This window comes from Corella eumyota, chromosome 5, assembly GCF_963082875.1.
Source record: "Corella eumyota chromosome 5, kaCorEumy4.1, whole genome shotgun sequence".
In the NCBI taxonomy this organism is placed as follows: Eukaryota; Metazoa; Chordata; class Ascidiacea; order Phlebobranchia; family Corellidae; genus Corella; species Corella eumyota.
The window spans coordinates 1,598,319-1,614,242 of record NC_137494.1 but is presented as its reverse complement, the minus strand read 5'-3'; the positions used below and the strand labels follow the sequence as shown (position 1 = coordinate 1,614,242).

The 15,924-nt window shown below is 26.3% G+C and overlaps 1 protein-coding gene across 1 annotated transcript; it reads right to left on the bottom strand.

The window, feature by feature from the left end:
* Positions 1 to 440: 440 nt before the first annotated feature.
* On the bottom strand, positions 441 to 12,329 carry LOC145752082 (pecanex-like protein 4). The gene is made up of 17 exons (XM_082568288.1): positions 11,938 to 12,329; positions 11,394 to 11,551; positions 11,022 to 11,306; positions 10,219 to 10,389; positions 9,646 to 9,819; positions 8,855 to 9,133; positions 8,458 to 8,617; positions 7,881 to 8,110; positions 7,603 to 7,772; positions 5,308 to 5,477; positions 4,785 to 4,927; positions 4,424 to 4,512; positions 3,192 to 3,752; positions 2,704 to 2,919; positions 2,240 to 2,378; positions 1,709 to 1,904; positions 441 to 896 (listed from the first exon to the last, which is right to left on the bottom strand). The coding sequence occupies exons 1-17, from the start codon at positions 12,202 to 12,204 to the stop codon at positions 648 to 650; spliced, it is 3,657 nt and encodes a 1,218-aa protein (XP_082424414.1). The 5' UTR covers positions 12,205 to 12,329; the 3' UTR covers positions 441 to 647.
* Positions 12,330 to 15,924: the final 3,595 nt, after the last annotated feature.

The window sequence follows — 15,924 nt, the reverse complement described above, 5'->3', positions numbered from 1 at the left end:
ATATTAGTTTTAATTTTATTAAGACAGCTACATAATAAAACACAGTGTTGAAATTATTTACAAAAAGTGCATTAAAAAAGTTGAACAAAAAACAGGTAAACAAAACTATAAAAAGTACCGTAGTTGTATAAAATCTTCTAACTTAAAACAAAAAACACTACATATTAATTAAACATTTAAATCACTTTTAGAAATAACAGTAAAAAAATAAAAATTAATTTAAAAAAATGTACATTCATCTTTCAACACTTTTTCAAAATTAAAGACCTATTTTTAAAAATTTAAAAAAGGTTTGCCAACCAAGAATTTAAATACGTTTAAAAATTGGTTTTAATTTAATTGCTAATATTTAATTTAATTGCTTAATTTTTTTTGCAAAATCAGTAAAAAAAATAAATAAAAAATAGATTTGTTTATCATTTTTTTTCAATAACCATGTCTGCAATATTAAAAACCTATTTTTCAAAATTTTATTTCAAAAAAAAGTTATTGGTTCAATTTAATTGCTTTTGCAATAACAGTAAAAAAATTAAAAAATAAATAAAAAAATGAATTTTTTTAAAAATATAACATCATCTTTACAATACCATGTCTGCAATATTAATAACCTATTTTTAAAATATTAGAAAGTTCGCTGACCTTAAAAATTAAACTTGTTTAATTATTGGTTTTGATGAATAAATGGGGTAACCTAAAGGAGGGTCAGCAGATTGGGTAACAAGGTTTCTTAACAAGCTTTGGTGTGCTTGTATGCTGTACCTTTCTTCATCATCATTTGTTGCATATAATAACTCAAGGGATAGATTTTCCCAGATTGATCTGATGGCAACTGACGACATCTCACTTATGTGGGTTTCTAATGGGCGCCGAATTAACATATGAGATGAATATTCATTCTGTGAAAACATAACTTGTACTTTTAAGTAATTTTTATCATGTGCCCTTAAGCAAATTTTTAATTGATTTTTCAAGTATTTTTTTGATAATTTTTTATGTAATTTTAATTGTGCTTTAAGTAATTTTTTTGGTGTTTATAATTTGCATTTACGTACTTTTATTTAATTTTAGTTTTTTAATTAAGTAGTCATAAGTAGTTGTTGAAATGTTTATCAAATTTACCAAAAATTAATTTGTAAAATACTTGTTCATTGCCTTCCATTCAGGCTGTATTTTAATTATTGGTCTGCGGTTAACCTCTTTATAAGCAGATTATAAATCAATACATGTACAATCCACATTTATAATCAATTAAATTTAGGACATGTATTAGTACTAAGTAGTACGGTAAACAGATATTATGTGATAAAATTAAACCAGTTTGTTAAGTATTTTTAAATCTATCTGACATCGGAAAATTTTTGAGAATTATTTTCGCATATTTTTAATGTAAATTCCTAAATATATAAACATATTAATAAAGTTTCTGCTTAAGGCAAGTAATATACTTTGTTACCAAAATAAATTGCAAAATGCATCAAAAGCATTTTTTTTAAGTTAATTTTTTAATTTTTTATTAAAAGTTAATTTTTATTTTTTTTAGAAAAATATACAAAATTGTTTAAATAATAAAAATACAAAAAAATGTAATCTGTGAACGGTGTTATTAAAAACGTAACTTTTTATTGCCTTTTTTACATTTGCAATAATAATATTTAAAATACAAAAAAGTAAAAATTCAATAAAAAAATGTTAAAAAATTCTAATTTACCTTTTCATTGTCAAAGTTGATAGAAAAGAGAGAATCTTTGCCTTTTTCTACAGCCTCTCTCCAACCAGATGATGACTCTAACCCAATATAAGAAAGGTCATTGTATTCATGAATGGATTCCATTATTTCATCATAATCACTTTCCTCATCTAAGATCCCCATGGCAACATTATCGTACACCATTTTAACGGCAAATCTAAAAATTCACGACAGAAATTTTCGATAATTTGTTTTTGATTATCAAACAAAAAAATTTTGGGTTTTTCACAAATTTAAATTTAGATTTTATTTTTAAAATTTAAACAATTCTATTACTAATTTTTAGAAGAATATTAAAATATAAATCAGTATTTTTTTTAAATAATTAATCAGTATAAATTCTATAAAAGATTGTTAATTTAAAAAATGTAAACAAATAACGAATGATTAACAATGCTTATGACACAATAAAAACTGCCGAAAAAATTTAAATGACTCAGCAAAATGTGCCAAAAATTTTAATTTAACAAAAATTTTCTTTTTTAATAATACCTGTGAGACTTGAGGGTAATATCAAGCAAATCTTTGTGTTTGTTTAACCAATCTAAAGCAGGAGACCATGGGATGTTATTGGAGAAAACTTTACATAAATGATTTGCTCCTAATTGACTAGGGTCTTTACCTGGCACTCCTATTATAAAGATAATATTAAATTAGATTTAAAAAAAGTTAAAAATTTTCTTAAATATCAAAAATTATTTTTAAACTAGCAAAGGCAGTAGATTAAAAAAATGACTTAAAATGTAAAACTTTGAGCTGATTTTTATTTTACATTATTTAATTTTTATTATGCAAAAAAATTAGGAATAACTTAGGGCATTAGACATAATATGATTATTAAAGTTATTGTTATTCTGTAACCATGAAAAATTGATAAAATGATAAGCTGTTGACTATTTAACAAAACCTAATAAATAAATATAATTAAAAATTCTCGAACATAGTTTTAACCATACCTAAAACATTAACAATATGGTAACAGGAGAGCGATATAAGTTGACATTTTTCCATCAGTTTGTCGTCCTCTATTCCCGAGTTTACGTCAAGGTCATTTCCAACAGAGGTCACATGCAAGTACCAAGACCTATCGAAAAGGTCATGGTGTCTCTTAAGGTCGTTCAATGTCAACGGAAGGTCGTCAAACTCTGATAATGAACTCATAATAGGAGACACTAAAAGTTTAAATAAAGGGTTTAAAAAATGCAAAAAAATTTTAAAAAACTAAACAAAAATCCAGATAAGAAAATAGTTACAAAGTAATATTTTACCTGTATGTAAATATCTTTATTTAAATATGTTTTAGGCAAAATATACATTTTGTTACCAAAATCAATTGCAAAATGCATCAAAAGCATTTAATTAAAGATATTTTTTAATTTTTTAGGAAAATTTTTAAAATGATTTTAATAAAAAAAATGTTAAAATAAAATCTGTTTAAACTTACTGTTTTTATTCTTATCATTTGTGAGTTTTGTTTCTTGAAAACTAAACCCAGAATCGGACAAATCATCGACATATTCATCCTCTATATATCCAGGGTGATTGAATCCGTTTCTTTCACTTAAATTCCCATTTTTAACTGGTTTGTTCCCCACATCTAAGTACGGGTCATCATCATCTGATAATAACGAAGAAAAACTTACAACTGAACCTGCTTGCTCAATTTGTTTTGACTTTTTGTCGTTGTTTTGTTGAGAGTTAGATCGAGATGATAAAATATCACCCAAGCTTCCTAAAGACCCAGAATCTAAATCCAAGTTTTGAGATGTTTTTGCTTTTACGGAGGTATAGTTTTTATTTTTACCAACTTCTTGTTTTTCATAAGTGAATATTTTGCTTTCTAGAGCTTGGTTTTTATTGGAAATTGTGCTTTTTTCTTTAACAAATAAGTTGGTTAAATCAGTTTCTTTCTTTTTGGTGTTTACAAGTTCAATAAAAAGTGCAACAAATATTTTCATAAAATCTTTGTGATATTTCTTTAATGCATCTGGATTGTCAATTATACCTGGAATAAAAAAAGGACCTTAAATTGGTAATTATAAATTGTGTCCTAAATTTAGGTGAATTGCACATTACTCAAGGACTCTTATAATTTTGAATAGGCAAAACATTAAGAGTGTTATTTTTTGTTTTATAATCACTAAGCCAAATATTTAATAATTGTTAGTTAATAGCCTGCAGTAAAAGCCTAATTTTAATTTGTCATAATATGGTTGCAGCCAATTAATACCTGTGTTAGTTTTCCTGTGCTTCACTATTTTAAAGGCCAATAAATTAAACATACATGCATATATTGACTGACAGGGTGGTGTAGTGGTAAGAACACTTGCTACACCACACATGAGGTCGTGGGTTCGATCCCCACTGATCTCATGTTGAAGCGTCCTTGAGAAAGGTGCTATAAACGATATGAACTCCTGCTGAGCCAGCACTTAATCAGCAGTAAATTATCGGGCAATTATAATCTATAATATCCCAATTTGCCACAGGCAACTCGAGACTGGGTCAGAGTAACTGATGTTACTCTATGTTTAAGTCGCGCATTCAACTTTTCCACATCGAGAATAAAGATATATACAAAAAAATATATATATACCTTCCCTTAAGTCCAATTATATATAATAAACTACACTTAAAGTATACACAAGTGTTTAATACAAAGAAATGTTTACATACCGGTTAATGAGTTTCTTGCATCTGAATATCCTTCAATAAATATTGTATCAACTGGAGTAATTAGTGATAAGAATGGGTAAGGGTTAAGCCTGTCAATAAATGTTATGTTGATAGTTCGATAACTACATGTATTTACAAAACAGTAGGTTAATAAAAAAAACTTGAAAACTGAGAACAATTCTTTTTTATTAGAAGTCATATTAAACTTTAAGACATTATCCTAAGTTACATTTTGCAAATAGGATGTTATATTTATAAATTCACTCTATGAGCAGCAAAAAAAACTATTTATCTGTTGAAAGGTATAGCATAATTTTACTAAAAGTAGATCCAAAAGGTTACAAAAAACTAATCTATTTACCGATCAGCTTGTGATTCACTTTTCTCAAATGCAACTTGACATTGATCATCCAACCTTGTTGCCTCTAAAGCATGACAGGATGTTTCTTGTAGTTCCAAACCTTTAACATTGAACCCTGTATACCCAAAACCACTTTCAAGTGTCTGTAATTTATATAAATTTTAGTTATATGTTATTGAAATTTAGCTTGGTTTTTAATTAAAAGCATTAATTTATCATAAACAATAAACTACAAAAGTTGTTTAAAATTACAAATAAGATAGACAGTATATATTGTATACAGAGTAAAAAATTAAATATTAATTAAAGCAATCTACCATTTATAAAATTCTTTTTAAAAAGTGTTTACAAAATAATATAGGTCAGACATTTATAATTCATGATATTTAATTCCACATTAATAGAAAGTTAATCTTTCTTTAAACTGCCCTTAGTGACCACCATTTATTTACTAAACATTCAACATTATAAACAATAAATTATTTATGTTAAAATTTAGCAAAAATTTGAATAAAATTTTCACCTGAATCCAAAATGTTTTGTCCTGTGATCGAGCTATTAAGAAAGGTAAATCCAAGCCAGCAATTGGGTTGTAAACACCAAACTTAAAACCCTGGTTTAGTTTATTAACAAGTGGGTTAACACTGTAGCTATAATACACTGTGTCTGGGCAAGTACTAGCCGGTGCTGAACCTAAAAAATGTGAAAATAATGTTTAAATGCTTTTTTTGTTAGTTTATTTTGAAACTCTAATTTAATAAAAAATTGTATTTCAAATCCAATTAAGTATTTCCAATCTATTTAAACACTTGGCTTCATTAGATAAGGTCCTGGATTTGATTTCCACTGCTCTTATGCTGTACTATTCTTGAATAAGACGCTATAAACCATATAAGGGCAATTCTCATTAGGAAAGTGTTTTTTAAAAAAAAATTAACTTAAATTATTTGTTTAATTAACTTACCTGTTTCTTTGGTTTTGATATTTAAAGTTTAAATTTAAAAAAATTTAGGCAAATAATTTTTTATAAGTGATTTTTTTTTTAAATTTAAAATGTACAAATTTTTTTGCACTTTTATGGCTATTTTAAGCAATAATTTTAAGTTAATATAAAAGTTAAAAAACAGAATACAACAGATTTGTAATGTGTTAGTATAAGAGGTTTAAACATATACTTAACATAAGTTAAACAACAAATTCTATATTACAATTTAAAAATCAGCAATTTTTAAGTTTTTAACTTGTAAGAATATAGGTAATTCCGTTACCGAATTTACATAAAAAGTTTTATAACTTGAAATTTAATCAAATACAACTTTTAATATTTTTAATTCTCTGATTTTAGTTGTTAAGTGCTATAAATAAAAACTAAACTTTAATGTTCCTTATCAATTTTATCTACAATAATGGTAACGGAATTACGGGTAACGGAATTACAACATCAGAGATTTTGTAGAAATGCTTATTCTGCCTGGTTTAGGTGATTTAAAATAATATAATTATTTTTATAAGTAAAAAATGAAATGGCATGTAATATAATATCCATTTTTTTAAATTTTGTAAGAAGGTAGTTTTGAAATTGATAAATTAGTTTTATGGATACATATATTACTAAATAAAATTAAATAAAAATATTCATAGTTAACAAGTTGATTTTTAACTGATATTTCGCATATTCAAACAATATTATAAGCTATTTTACCCACTAAACTTATTGTTTTTGCATAATTATCCATTTTATTTAGGTGTAACAAATTGTTTCTGCGACATCAATTTTATTACTAATTTAGAGTTTAGCGATTTAGAATTTTAAACATGTTATGTTTGTTTGTTAATTTTATTTTTGGAGTTATGTTTGTAGTTTTTGTTAAAATGGTAGTTAGGAATTTTAAAATTTGGTTTGTTTGTTTCTGTTTAAGAGTTTATTTTAAAAAAAACCTAGTAGTTTTTAGTTTTGTAATTCCGTTACCAAGATTTTTTAAAATTTTTTTTAGTTAGGTTTGTTTCTTATTTTAACAGTACCTGAAACTATTTTTTTTAATTTTATCTGAAATTGAGTAAATTTAAGACTAAAGTTACATGCCAAAATTAGACAGTGTCTTTCTGTTACTTAAAGTGTAATTCCGTTACCAGGTTTTTTTAAGTTAATTTGTCAATAAATAAATATTTTTTAAACCCCAACTAAAAAAATTTGGTATCTTTTTGTTGCTTTCAATAAGGACAATTATTTACACATGTTTAATTTAAGTTAATTTTTATAAAATTCAGACGAATTGGGATTAAGTATTACCCAACTTTTTATATCTAATTTATTGGCGTAATTCCGTTACCAAACATTTTTCAATTTTTAGGAAGCATAGAAGTTCGAACTGGACTTCTATGCTTATAAAAATTTAGAATGGCAATATATGGGTTGTTTTAACTTAAAAAATGATTTCAATTATATTAAAAAAAAAAATTATAAGTTTGTAAACCACAGTAATTGTAATTCCGTTACCGAAGAATTGCCCATAAACTTCTACTAATCCAGCACTTATAATTATCGGGCAATTATGATCTATAATATCCCAAACTGTCGAGTTGCTTATAACTTGGATTGGGGGTAACTAATGTGACTTTATGTTTAGTCCTTGAAGTTTGTCTTTTCATATTAAGGATTAATAAATGCAAAAAACACGAATTTCTTTTGATAAATTACTTTTTAGCGCAATGATTTTCAAATATACATTTTTTTAAACAGTATTGATATAACTGGTTAAAATATCCTGTATTTAGGTATTTAACAATAATGCTGAAAAGTAGTTGCTAATCTATATACCTGGAGATTTAGGCCAGAACCTCATTGGTCTTGGAAAACCAACATAAAACAAAGGAAGAGTGAAAAGAGGTAGAACAGGGGCAGATATTATTGATGCTACAGCTGCTATGGTGATAGTGATTGGTAGAAACAAAATGTTGAGGATAATTAGCAAAATTGTGGACGAACCTCTGTGAAAATAAAGAAAAATTGTTTAATTCGATTTTTTTAAAACATAAAATTATTATTTTTGTGAAAAATTAATTTTTAAAATATTTTAAACAAATTTTTTTTTTTACCTTCTTTGTTTCTTATCAGACCATGAAGAAACCAACAACGCAAACATGAACCAAATATTATCCAAAAATCTCATCAATCGATCCACACAAATATCTACCACCAGGAGTCTCACTCCAAGTGTGGTAGTCTCAAACCAGCCCAGGTCTACAGTCGAGTAATTAGTTGTAATTATCTCAATTACTCCAACTATTGTTAAACTTAGAAGGGCATTCAAATTTCGTTGCCAAACCTAAAAAATTAAATAATGTTGGTGGCAATACTAAACAGATAGCATCTTTATAACTCTTACATTATAGGTTTGGTTTCTAAGAAAATAGCAAGACTTAGATGACAGCGCAACTTAAATGTAATTGCTGTGCCAAATAGGCTATTTAATTAAATGCCAGAAACAAATTAATTTATAATAGGAGCCAATATTCAGGACTAAAGTATATTAGTTACAATGGTTCAACGTCTTTTAAACTTTATGTAATCCTTGTAGCGTCTTAAAAGAATTTATTATTCAATAAATCAGTTTTAAGGACCTATAAACTAATACGAAACATTAGACATTCTTTTTAGTTACTTAAAACTTACCATTCTAAATGCATGCAAGGTGGCAAGACTGTTAATAAAAGAAGGAAAATATAATCCATCAATAAACATGAAAGCTGATAAATAAGAACTCATCACTAGAGGGTTGACAACATAAAGTAGGGCCATGTTTATATAACCAAAGATTGAAAGAACTTTTTTCCTAAGAAATAAATAAATAGATTAATAATGATCTGGTAGGAAAGTATAATAAAAATAATGATAAACTAAAAAATAAATATACTATAAAACAGATAAGTTTAAGTATAAAATAATAAAATGGAGAAAATTAAGAACAAAAAACAGTGTTTAAATAATAAAAATAGCTTTTAAAATTGGTAAAAATATATTACAAAATGGGGCCTAAATAAAAAAAAATTAAGTTTTAAATTCAACAAACCTTTGATTAAAATTCTTTAGTTCAGTGTAACTTTGTGGATAAATAAAATTACGAAAAAGTCGAAAGAAAACGTAAACTTTCTGAGACTCCTGTAATATTTTACACACACATAGAAGTGCAATAAAAGCGATGTGGAATCCAGTTTTAGCTGGAAGAAATGTTGATGTATTGAGGGCAAATAAACAAGATAAAAGAACGTTTAATGAAAACATAAAAATATAGAAAATGATGTGAAAATTAGTGAGGTTTGCATCTGTTATAACTTCTTTCTGATGTGATCTAAAAATAAAATATTCTATTAATTAAAATTAAAAAAAAGGTCTTGTAAGAATGATGCTTAATTAACTAAGTGTGGTAAATTTAACAAATAAATGTAAACATAATGTAACATAAAAGGGTATTTAAACTTATTCACTTAAAGCTGTAAAGAATACAACAACAAGTTATAAGATGTTAAATATTCATTAAGGCGCTATAAACAGTGTGAACTCCTGCTGAGCCAATACTTAATCAGCAGCTTAATCATCAAGCAATTTTTTTTTTGGAAATATATATTTTTATCCTCGATGTAGGAAAGTCGAATGCGCGACTTAAACATAGGGTAACAACTGTTACTCCGACCCAGTCTCGTATTATAATCTATAATATCCCAAACTGCTACAGGCAACTCGAGACTGGGTCGAGGTAACTAATGTATGTTTAGGTCGTGAAGTCAATCTTTTCATATCAAGAATAAACAAACATAAAAACTAATATATGTAAGATAGTTGATAATTGTCACATATACATACTTGTTTTTATTGCACATTTTATTTAGTTTTGAGATGAAGTGATGTAAAAATGAAACAAAATCCAAACTAAGCACAAATGAGAATATTGATGAATAAAGAACCAGAGATAATGAAGATGGTAGAAAACAACCCCCCAATAAAACAAGTCCAGTTATAAATAATGATGTCAGCAACCTTAAAATATAAAATAAGTTTTATTCAATTGTAAAAGTTGGGTAACTGTAATAATTTAGTATGTTTAGCAAAATGATATTATCATATATATACTAAACAAGTGATATATATAATAAAGCCTAGTGGACAAAATATATTTGTCTAATAATTGGCCTGCAAATACAATTATTTGCCGTTTGTGGTGTGTGGGTAAATTATCACAGGCAACTTTTTTAAGGTTGTGACCATATTATGACAATTAAAATCCCAAATATTAGTCTGGGTGTTGACTGGTATTTATAAATTAGGTATATTTTAAAATGTACTAGCTTAATAATTATCACACTGTAATTTAAATCCTTCTATGGCAAAACAAATAGAAAAGCAAAACCATGAACTTAATTAAATATTAACACAAACCTTATATCAGTTGCCATGGGTGTTGAACCCAAACCAAAAATATGAAATTGTTCAAAGGACCATAATATCAAAGCATGAATTGGTGGCAATATTCCAGTAAGCCACAATATTGGGAATACACAAAATATGATATGCAATATTTGGTTAACTTCTATTAAAGAAGGATGATATCTAAAAACATAAAAACATACTACTTGTAACTAGTATTCTATATATAAATACAAAAATTGTAGTTTAAAAGTAAAAGTGTTTACACAAAAGTAATAAAAATTATTTTGTTATTATAAAATACTAAACTTCAATATTTTGAATTTTTAAAAGATTTTTAAGGTCAATTGTACTTTATGGTGGTTGGAAAATTAAAACAAGAGTAAATTAGCCAGGACCATAAAGTATGAAAGTTTTTCTGCCTTAAGGTACAAGTGATCCAATTTTTAATAAACTTATATTTTTTTTTTGATCTTTATCCTTGATGTGGGAAAGTCGAATGCGCAACTTAAACATAGAGTAACATCAGTTACTCCGACCCAGTCGCGAGTTGCCTGTGGCAGTTTGAGATATTATAGATTATAATTGCCCGATAATTATACTGCTGATTAAGTGCTGGCTCAGCAGGAGTTCACACCGTTTATAGCGCCTTACTCAAAGGCGCTACAGTATAAGAACAGTGGGGATTGAACCCACGACCTCATGTGTGGTGTAGCAAGTGTTCTTACCACTACACCACGCTGCCGGTTCTTACCACTGCACCACGCTGCTCGGATATATTTTCAATTAATAAAAAAAAAATACAATTTACTTACATTTGAGCAATTTGAACACAGTAAAATATGAAAACATGAAAAGATCTTGACAATGACGTAACTTCATAATCGTCATTTGAATTAAAAGTTGCAACTTCAGAAATTAAACCACCGACAGTTAAAGGATATTGAGCAATACATATTGTTACCCAGGAGAAAATGTAAACCACAATACTTGGTCCAGTGTTATAGTAAATGTTTAATTGTGAAGGTAGTGAATAGTAAAACCCAAGACCACATACAGCACCTGATATTATTGCATGAAATAAAACATTTGGCCGAAATCTGAATAACAAAAAATTTTAAAAGTGTAATTTTAGAAATTAAATATCTTAACAATTATGCAGTGTCGACTTGAAATAAAGTGTTTACTTTTTAGGAGGAATAATAAATTCAAAAGTTGTAGGTGAACAAAAAGAATCAAAATATATTTCATCGTCATCTGAGATCAGCTGACGTAATTGCTGACTCGTTGTTAACTCGTCAATTTTATCTGGTGATGATGTTATCGATTTGCATAAATAAATTCCCTAAAAAACAACAAATTTTTTTACACAAATTAATTTACAAAAATAACTCAAATATTTTTTTTCAGCTGTTTTTTTAAATTTGGTGATCTTAGATGTAAAACAGGTGACTTTATGCGCAAAATATAGTGTAACATTAATTGCCCTGATCCAATCCCAAGTTGACTTTGGCAGTTTGATTAGCATCAATTAAATTTGTGATAGTTAATCTTCTAATCGGGTTTTAGCTCAGCAGAAGTTTGTTCTATTTATAGCACCTTTCGCGGGAGTGTTACAGCATAAAATCAGTGGGGATAAAACCCAGGATCTAAAGTAGTGTTTACTTAGTAAACCATTCTTGATAATGACTATAAAAACACAAAAAATGGTTAAAACTTTTAAAGTTTTACCTGAGCTATTAAAACGAATATTCCAATCAATCCACCAGTTAAAATACTCCCAACTAAAACATTTAATCCACCCAGTTCAGTTGCAAGTGTAAATATGCCACCAAAAATCCATGGCATGAGCCACAAAATGATCTGTGACACATAAACATAAAATGGAGCTGAGTAACCAAGTTTTAAGTTTGGGCCGCCCAAAAATGTCCGAGGTAATCGTCTTAATACAAATTCAGTTTTATAGCTGTTTAATAATGGAGTTGTAGAAGATGCCATATTCTAGTTTGTTGATTTTTTTCCAGTGAATCTTAGTTGAAAATATTCGTTTAGACTATAATATATCCATTTTTAAGTAGTCCAATACTTATAGTCAGATAGTTGTTCAAGCAAAAATGCAAATTTATAACACTAACCAATCGCATAAATAAAAAAAAAATTGTTTAATCGAAAATAAAATATTTAAAAATGACGTTTTTTTTAGTTAAATTATGAAATGCCTGATTGTTTAAATAAGTAAGAATCGCGCAAACATTTTAAAAGTTTTTTAAAACTTATACAACTACAAATATATTTAGTTTATTATCCCTTAGTATGTTTACTAAAAAACTTTTGTTATTTATAAAACTTACGACTTAATTATTTTTTTTTATTATTCCTTATTTACGTTTGTTACTGTGGTAAGTTTATTTTCACAAACATTCGTGATAACTATTCAAGCCTATAATTAATATATGATTTCTATAGAATATTTCAACTTTGCAGTTTAAAAAAAGCGAGTTACAATATATTTTAATTAACAGCTAAAAAAAACATTTAAAAGTTCATACAATGAAATAAAAAATGCACAAAAAGGGCTTCGTTAGGTTAGTAATTATAAATTTACAAAATTATTATGGTTCGAAATCTTTCGAAACATATTGTTATTGAGTTAGCATAACTTTTGTTTGTGAACTTATACAGTTTTAAAATTTTAGTATGTTGTTTATTATCAGATTGTGTTTTCATTCTCCTATTTACAACATTTAATTATCACTAATTACTAATTAGTAGGTGTTTATTTATTCAAATTTAAAGATTGTTATTAGGTTTTTAAATTTTGGTCGGTTATATATAAGATTAACATTTGCTCAAAGTTAATGTTAAATTTTTCCTCACAAACATTATAATAAAACTATCTTGATTGTAAAAAACATTCACAGTAGGGGTATGTGTGTTTGAGTCCACTACTCATATCATCATCTAAGCTAGGTAGTCTTCCTTTGAAAGAAGTCTCGAACTTTTGCAAATATCTGACAAAGAAGATTAAAAATTTCATTCTGGCTAAATTTTCACCATGACACAACCTAGGTTCAATAGAAAATGGAAGAGTTTTATTAGTGGAGGGCACAAATTTTCCTTCTTTTAAATGTCAACTTGGCAAAAACAGTTCAGGATTACTAAACCTTAAAACTATTTTAATTTCAAATATTTTAATTTTAAATTAATTTTTCAACCATGCAGAGAAAACAAATAGAACTGTAAACAATACAAATTTAATAAATCATTTTTTTGTATTTAATCATCCTCAATGTGGAATGGACAACTTTACGGCCTAAACATAGAGTAACATGTGTAACACTAACCCAGTCTCAAGTTGACTTTGACAGTTTGGAATAATATTGATTCAAATTGCCAATAATTTAACTGGGTGTAAGATGTTGGCTTAGCAAAAGTTACCGTTTATGGTGCCTTACTCAAGAGCATAACAGCATTAAAAAACAAACCCAAAACCTTATGTAGTAAAGCCGTTTTTAGCCAATGGTAACATTGGGCTAGTGAAGGAATTTTATTTACGTACAAATCCTTTTATTAGACAAATAAAAAATCTTATGAAAATAAAATCTTACTCATGTAGATAATCTTTACTTTAAAACTTACAAACTGCAACCAAGAGCTAATTGTTGGGTAACGACGTGATGCATAAAACAAAAAATAAAATTGTTAGCAAGTTAAACTATTGAAACGTTAAATCTAAATAATTTCCTCAATGCTGAAGTGTATTCATGTATTCCAAGATAAACTAAAGCACCCAGGCAAAACCCACTTGAAATATAAAAGGTTTAAAAAAAAGGAAATTCAACTAATAATAAATTACACAAAGCTTTTGTTAAAAAAATAAAAAAGTTATACGCTTTAATATAATTAGCATCATAATTCTTTGAGCTTAAACAACCAGTAGCGTAAATAAAAAAGGAATATTAAATTTATCCCCACTCTCACTCTACTGTACTTATCTCTTTTAAAAGCAGTAACGTTATAACCCGATTACGTCACTAAATAGGTATATGTCATTAAAAAAAAGCATATGAAATTTTGTTAAACAAAATTTATTAATAATATCAAAATAAGGGAAAAAAATAAGTCTAAAAACATAAATAATATCGACAACAGAAAAAAATACGTAAAAATAAGGCTAGGAACATAAATAATATTAACAACAGAAAGAAATACGAAATAAATAAGGCTAAGAACATAAATAATATCGACAACAGAAAAGAATACATGAAATTACGGCTAAAAACATAAATAATATCGACAACAGAAAGGAATACAAAATAAATAAGGCTAAGAACATAAATAATATCGACAACAGAAAAGAATTTGAAATAAATAAGGCTGAGAACATAAATAATATCGACAACAGAAAAGAATACATGAAATTAAGGCTAAAAACATATATAATATCAATAACAGAAAAGAATACATGAAATTAAGGCTAAAAACATATAAAATATCAATAACAGAAAAGAATACATGAAACTAAGGCTAAAAACATATATAAAATCAATAACAGAAAAGAATACATGAAATTAAGGCTAAAAACATATATAATATCGACAACAGAAAAAAATACATGAAATTAAGGCTAAAAACATATATATATATCAATAACAGAAAAGAATACATGAAATTAAGGCTAAAAACATATATAATATCGACAACAGAAAAGAATACATGAAATTAAGGCTAAAAACATATATAATATCAATAACAGAAAAGAATACATAAAATTAAGGCTAAAAACATATATAATATCGACAACAGAAAAGAATACATGAAACTAAGGCTAAAAACATATATAATATCAATAACAGAAAAGAATACATGAAATTAAGGCTAAAAACAAAAATAATATCGACAACAGAAAAGAATACATGAAATTAAGGCTAAAAACATATATAATATCAATAACAGAAAAGAATATATAAAATTAAGGCTAAAAACATATATAATATCGACAACAGAAAAGAATACATAAAATTAAGGCTAAAAACATATATAATATCAATAACAGAAAAGAATACATGAAATTAAGGCTAAAAATATATATAATATCAATAACAGAAAAGAATACATGAAATTAAGGCTAAAAACATATATAATATCAATAACAGAAAAGAATACATGAAATTAGGGCTAAAAACATATATAATATCAATAACAGAAAAGAATACATGAAATTAAGGCTAAAAACATAAATAATATCGACAACAGAAAAGAATACATGAAATTAAGGCTAAAAACATATATAATATCAATAACAGAAAAGAATACATGAAATTAAGGCTAAAAACATATAAAATATCAATAACAGAAAAGAATACATGAAACTAAGGCTAAAAACATATATAAAATCAATAACAGAAAAGAATACATGAAATTAAGGCTAAAAACATATATAATATCGACAACAGAAAAAAATACATGAAATTAAGGCTAAAAACATATATATATATCAATAACAGAAAAGAATACATGAAATTAAGGCTAAAAACATATATAATATCGACAACAGAAAAGAATACATGAAATTAAGGCTAAAAACATATATAATATCAATAACAGAAAAGAATACATAAAATTAAGGCTAAAAACATATATAATATCGACAACAGAAAAGAATACATGAAACTAAGGCTAAAAACATATATAATATCAATAACAGAAAAGAATACA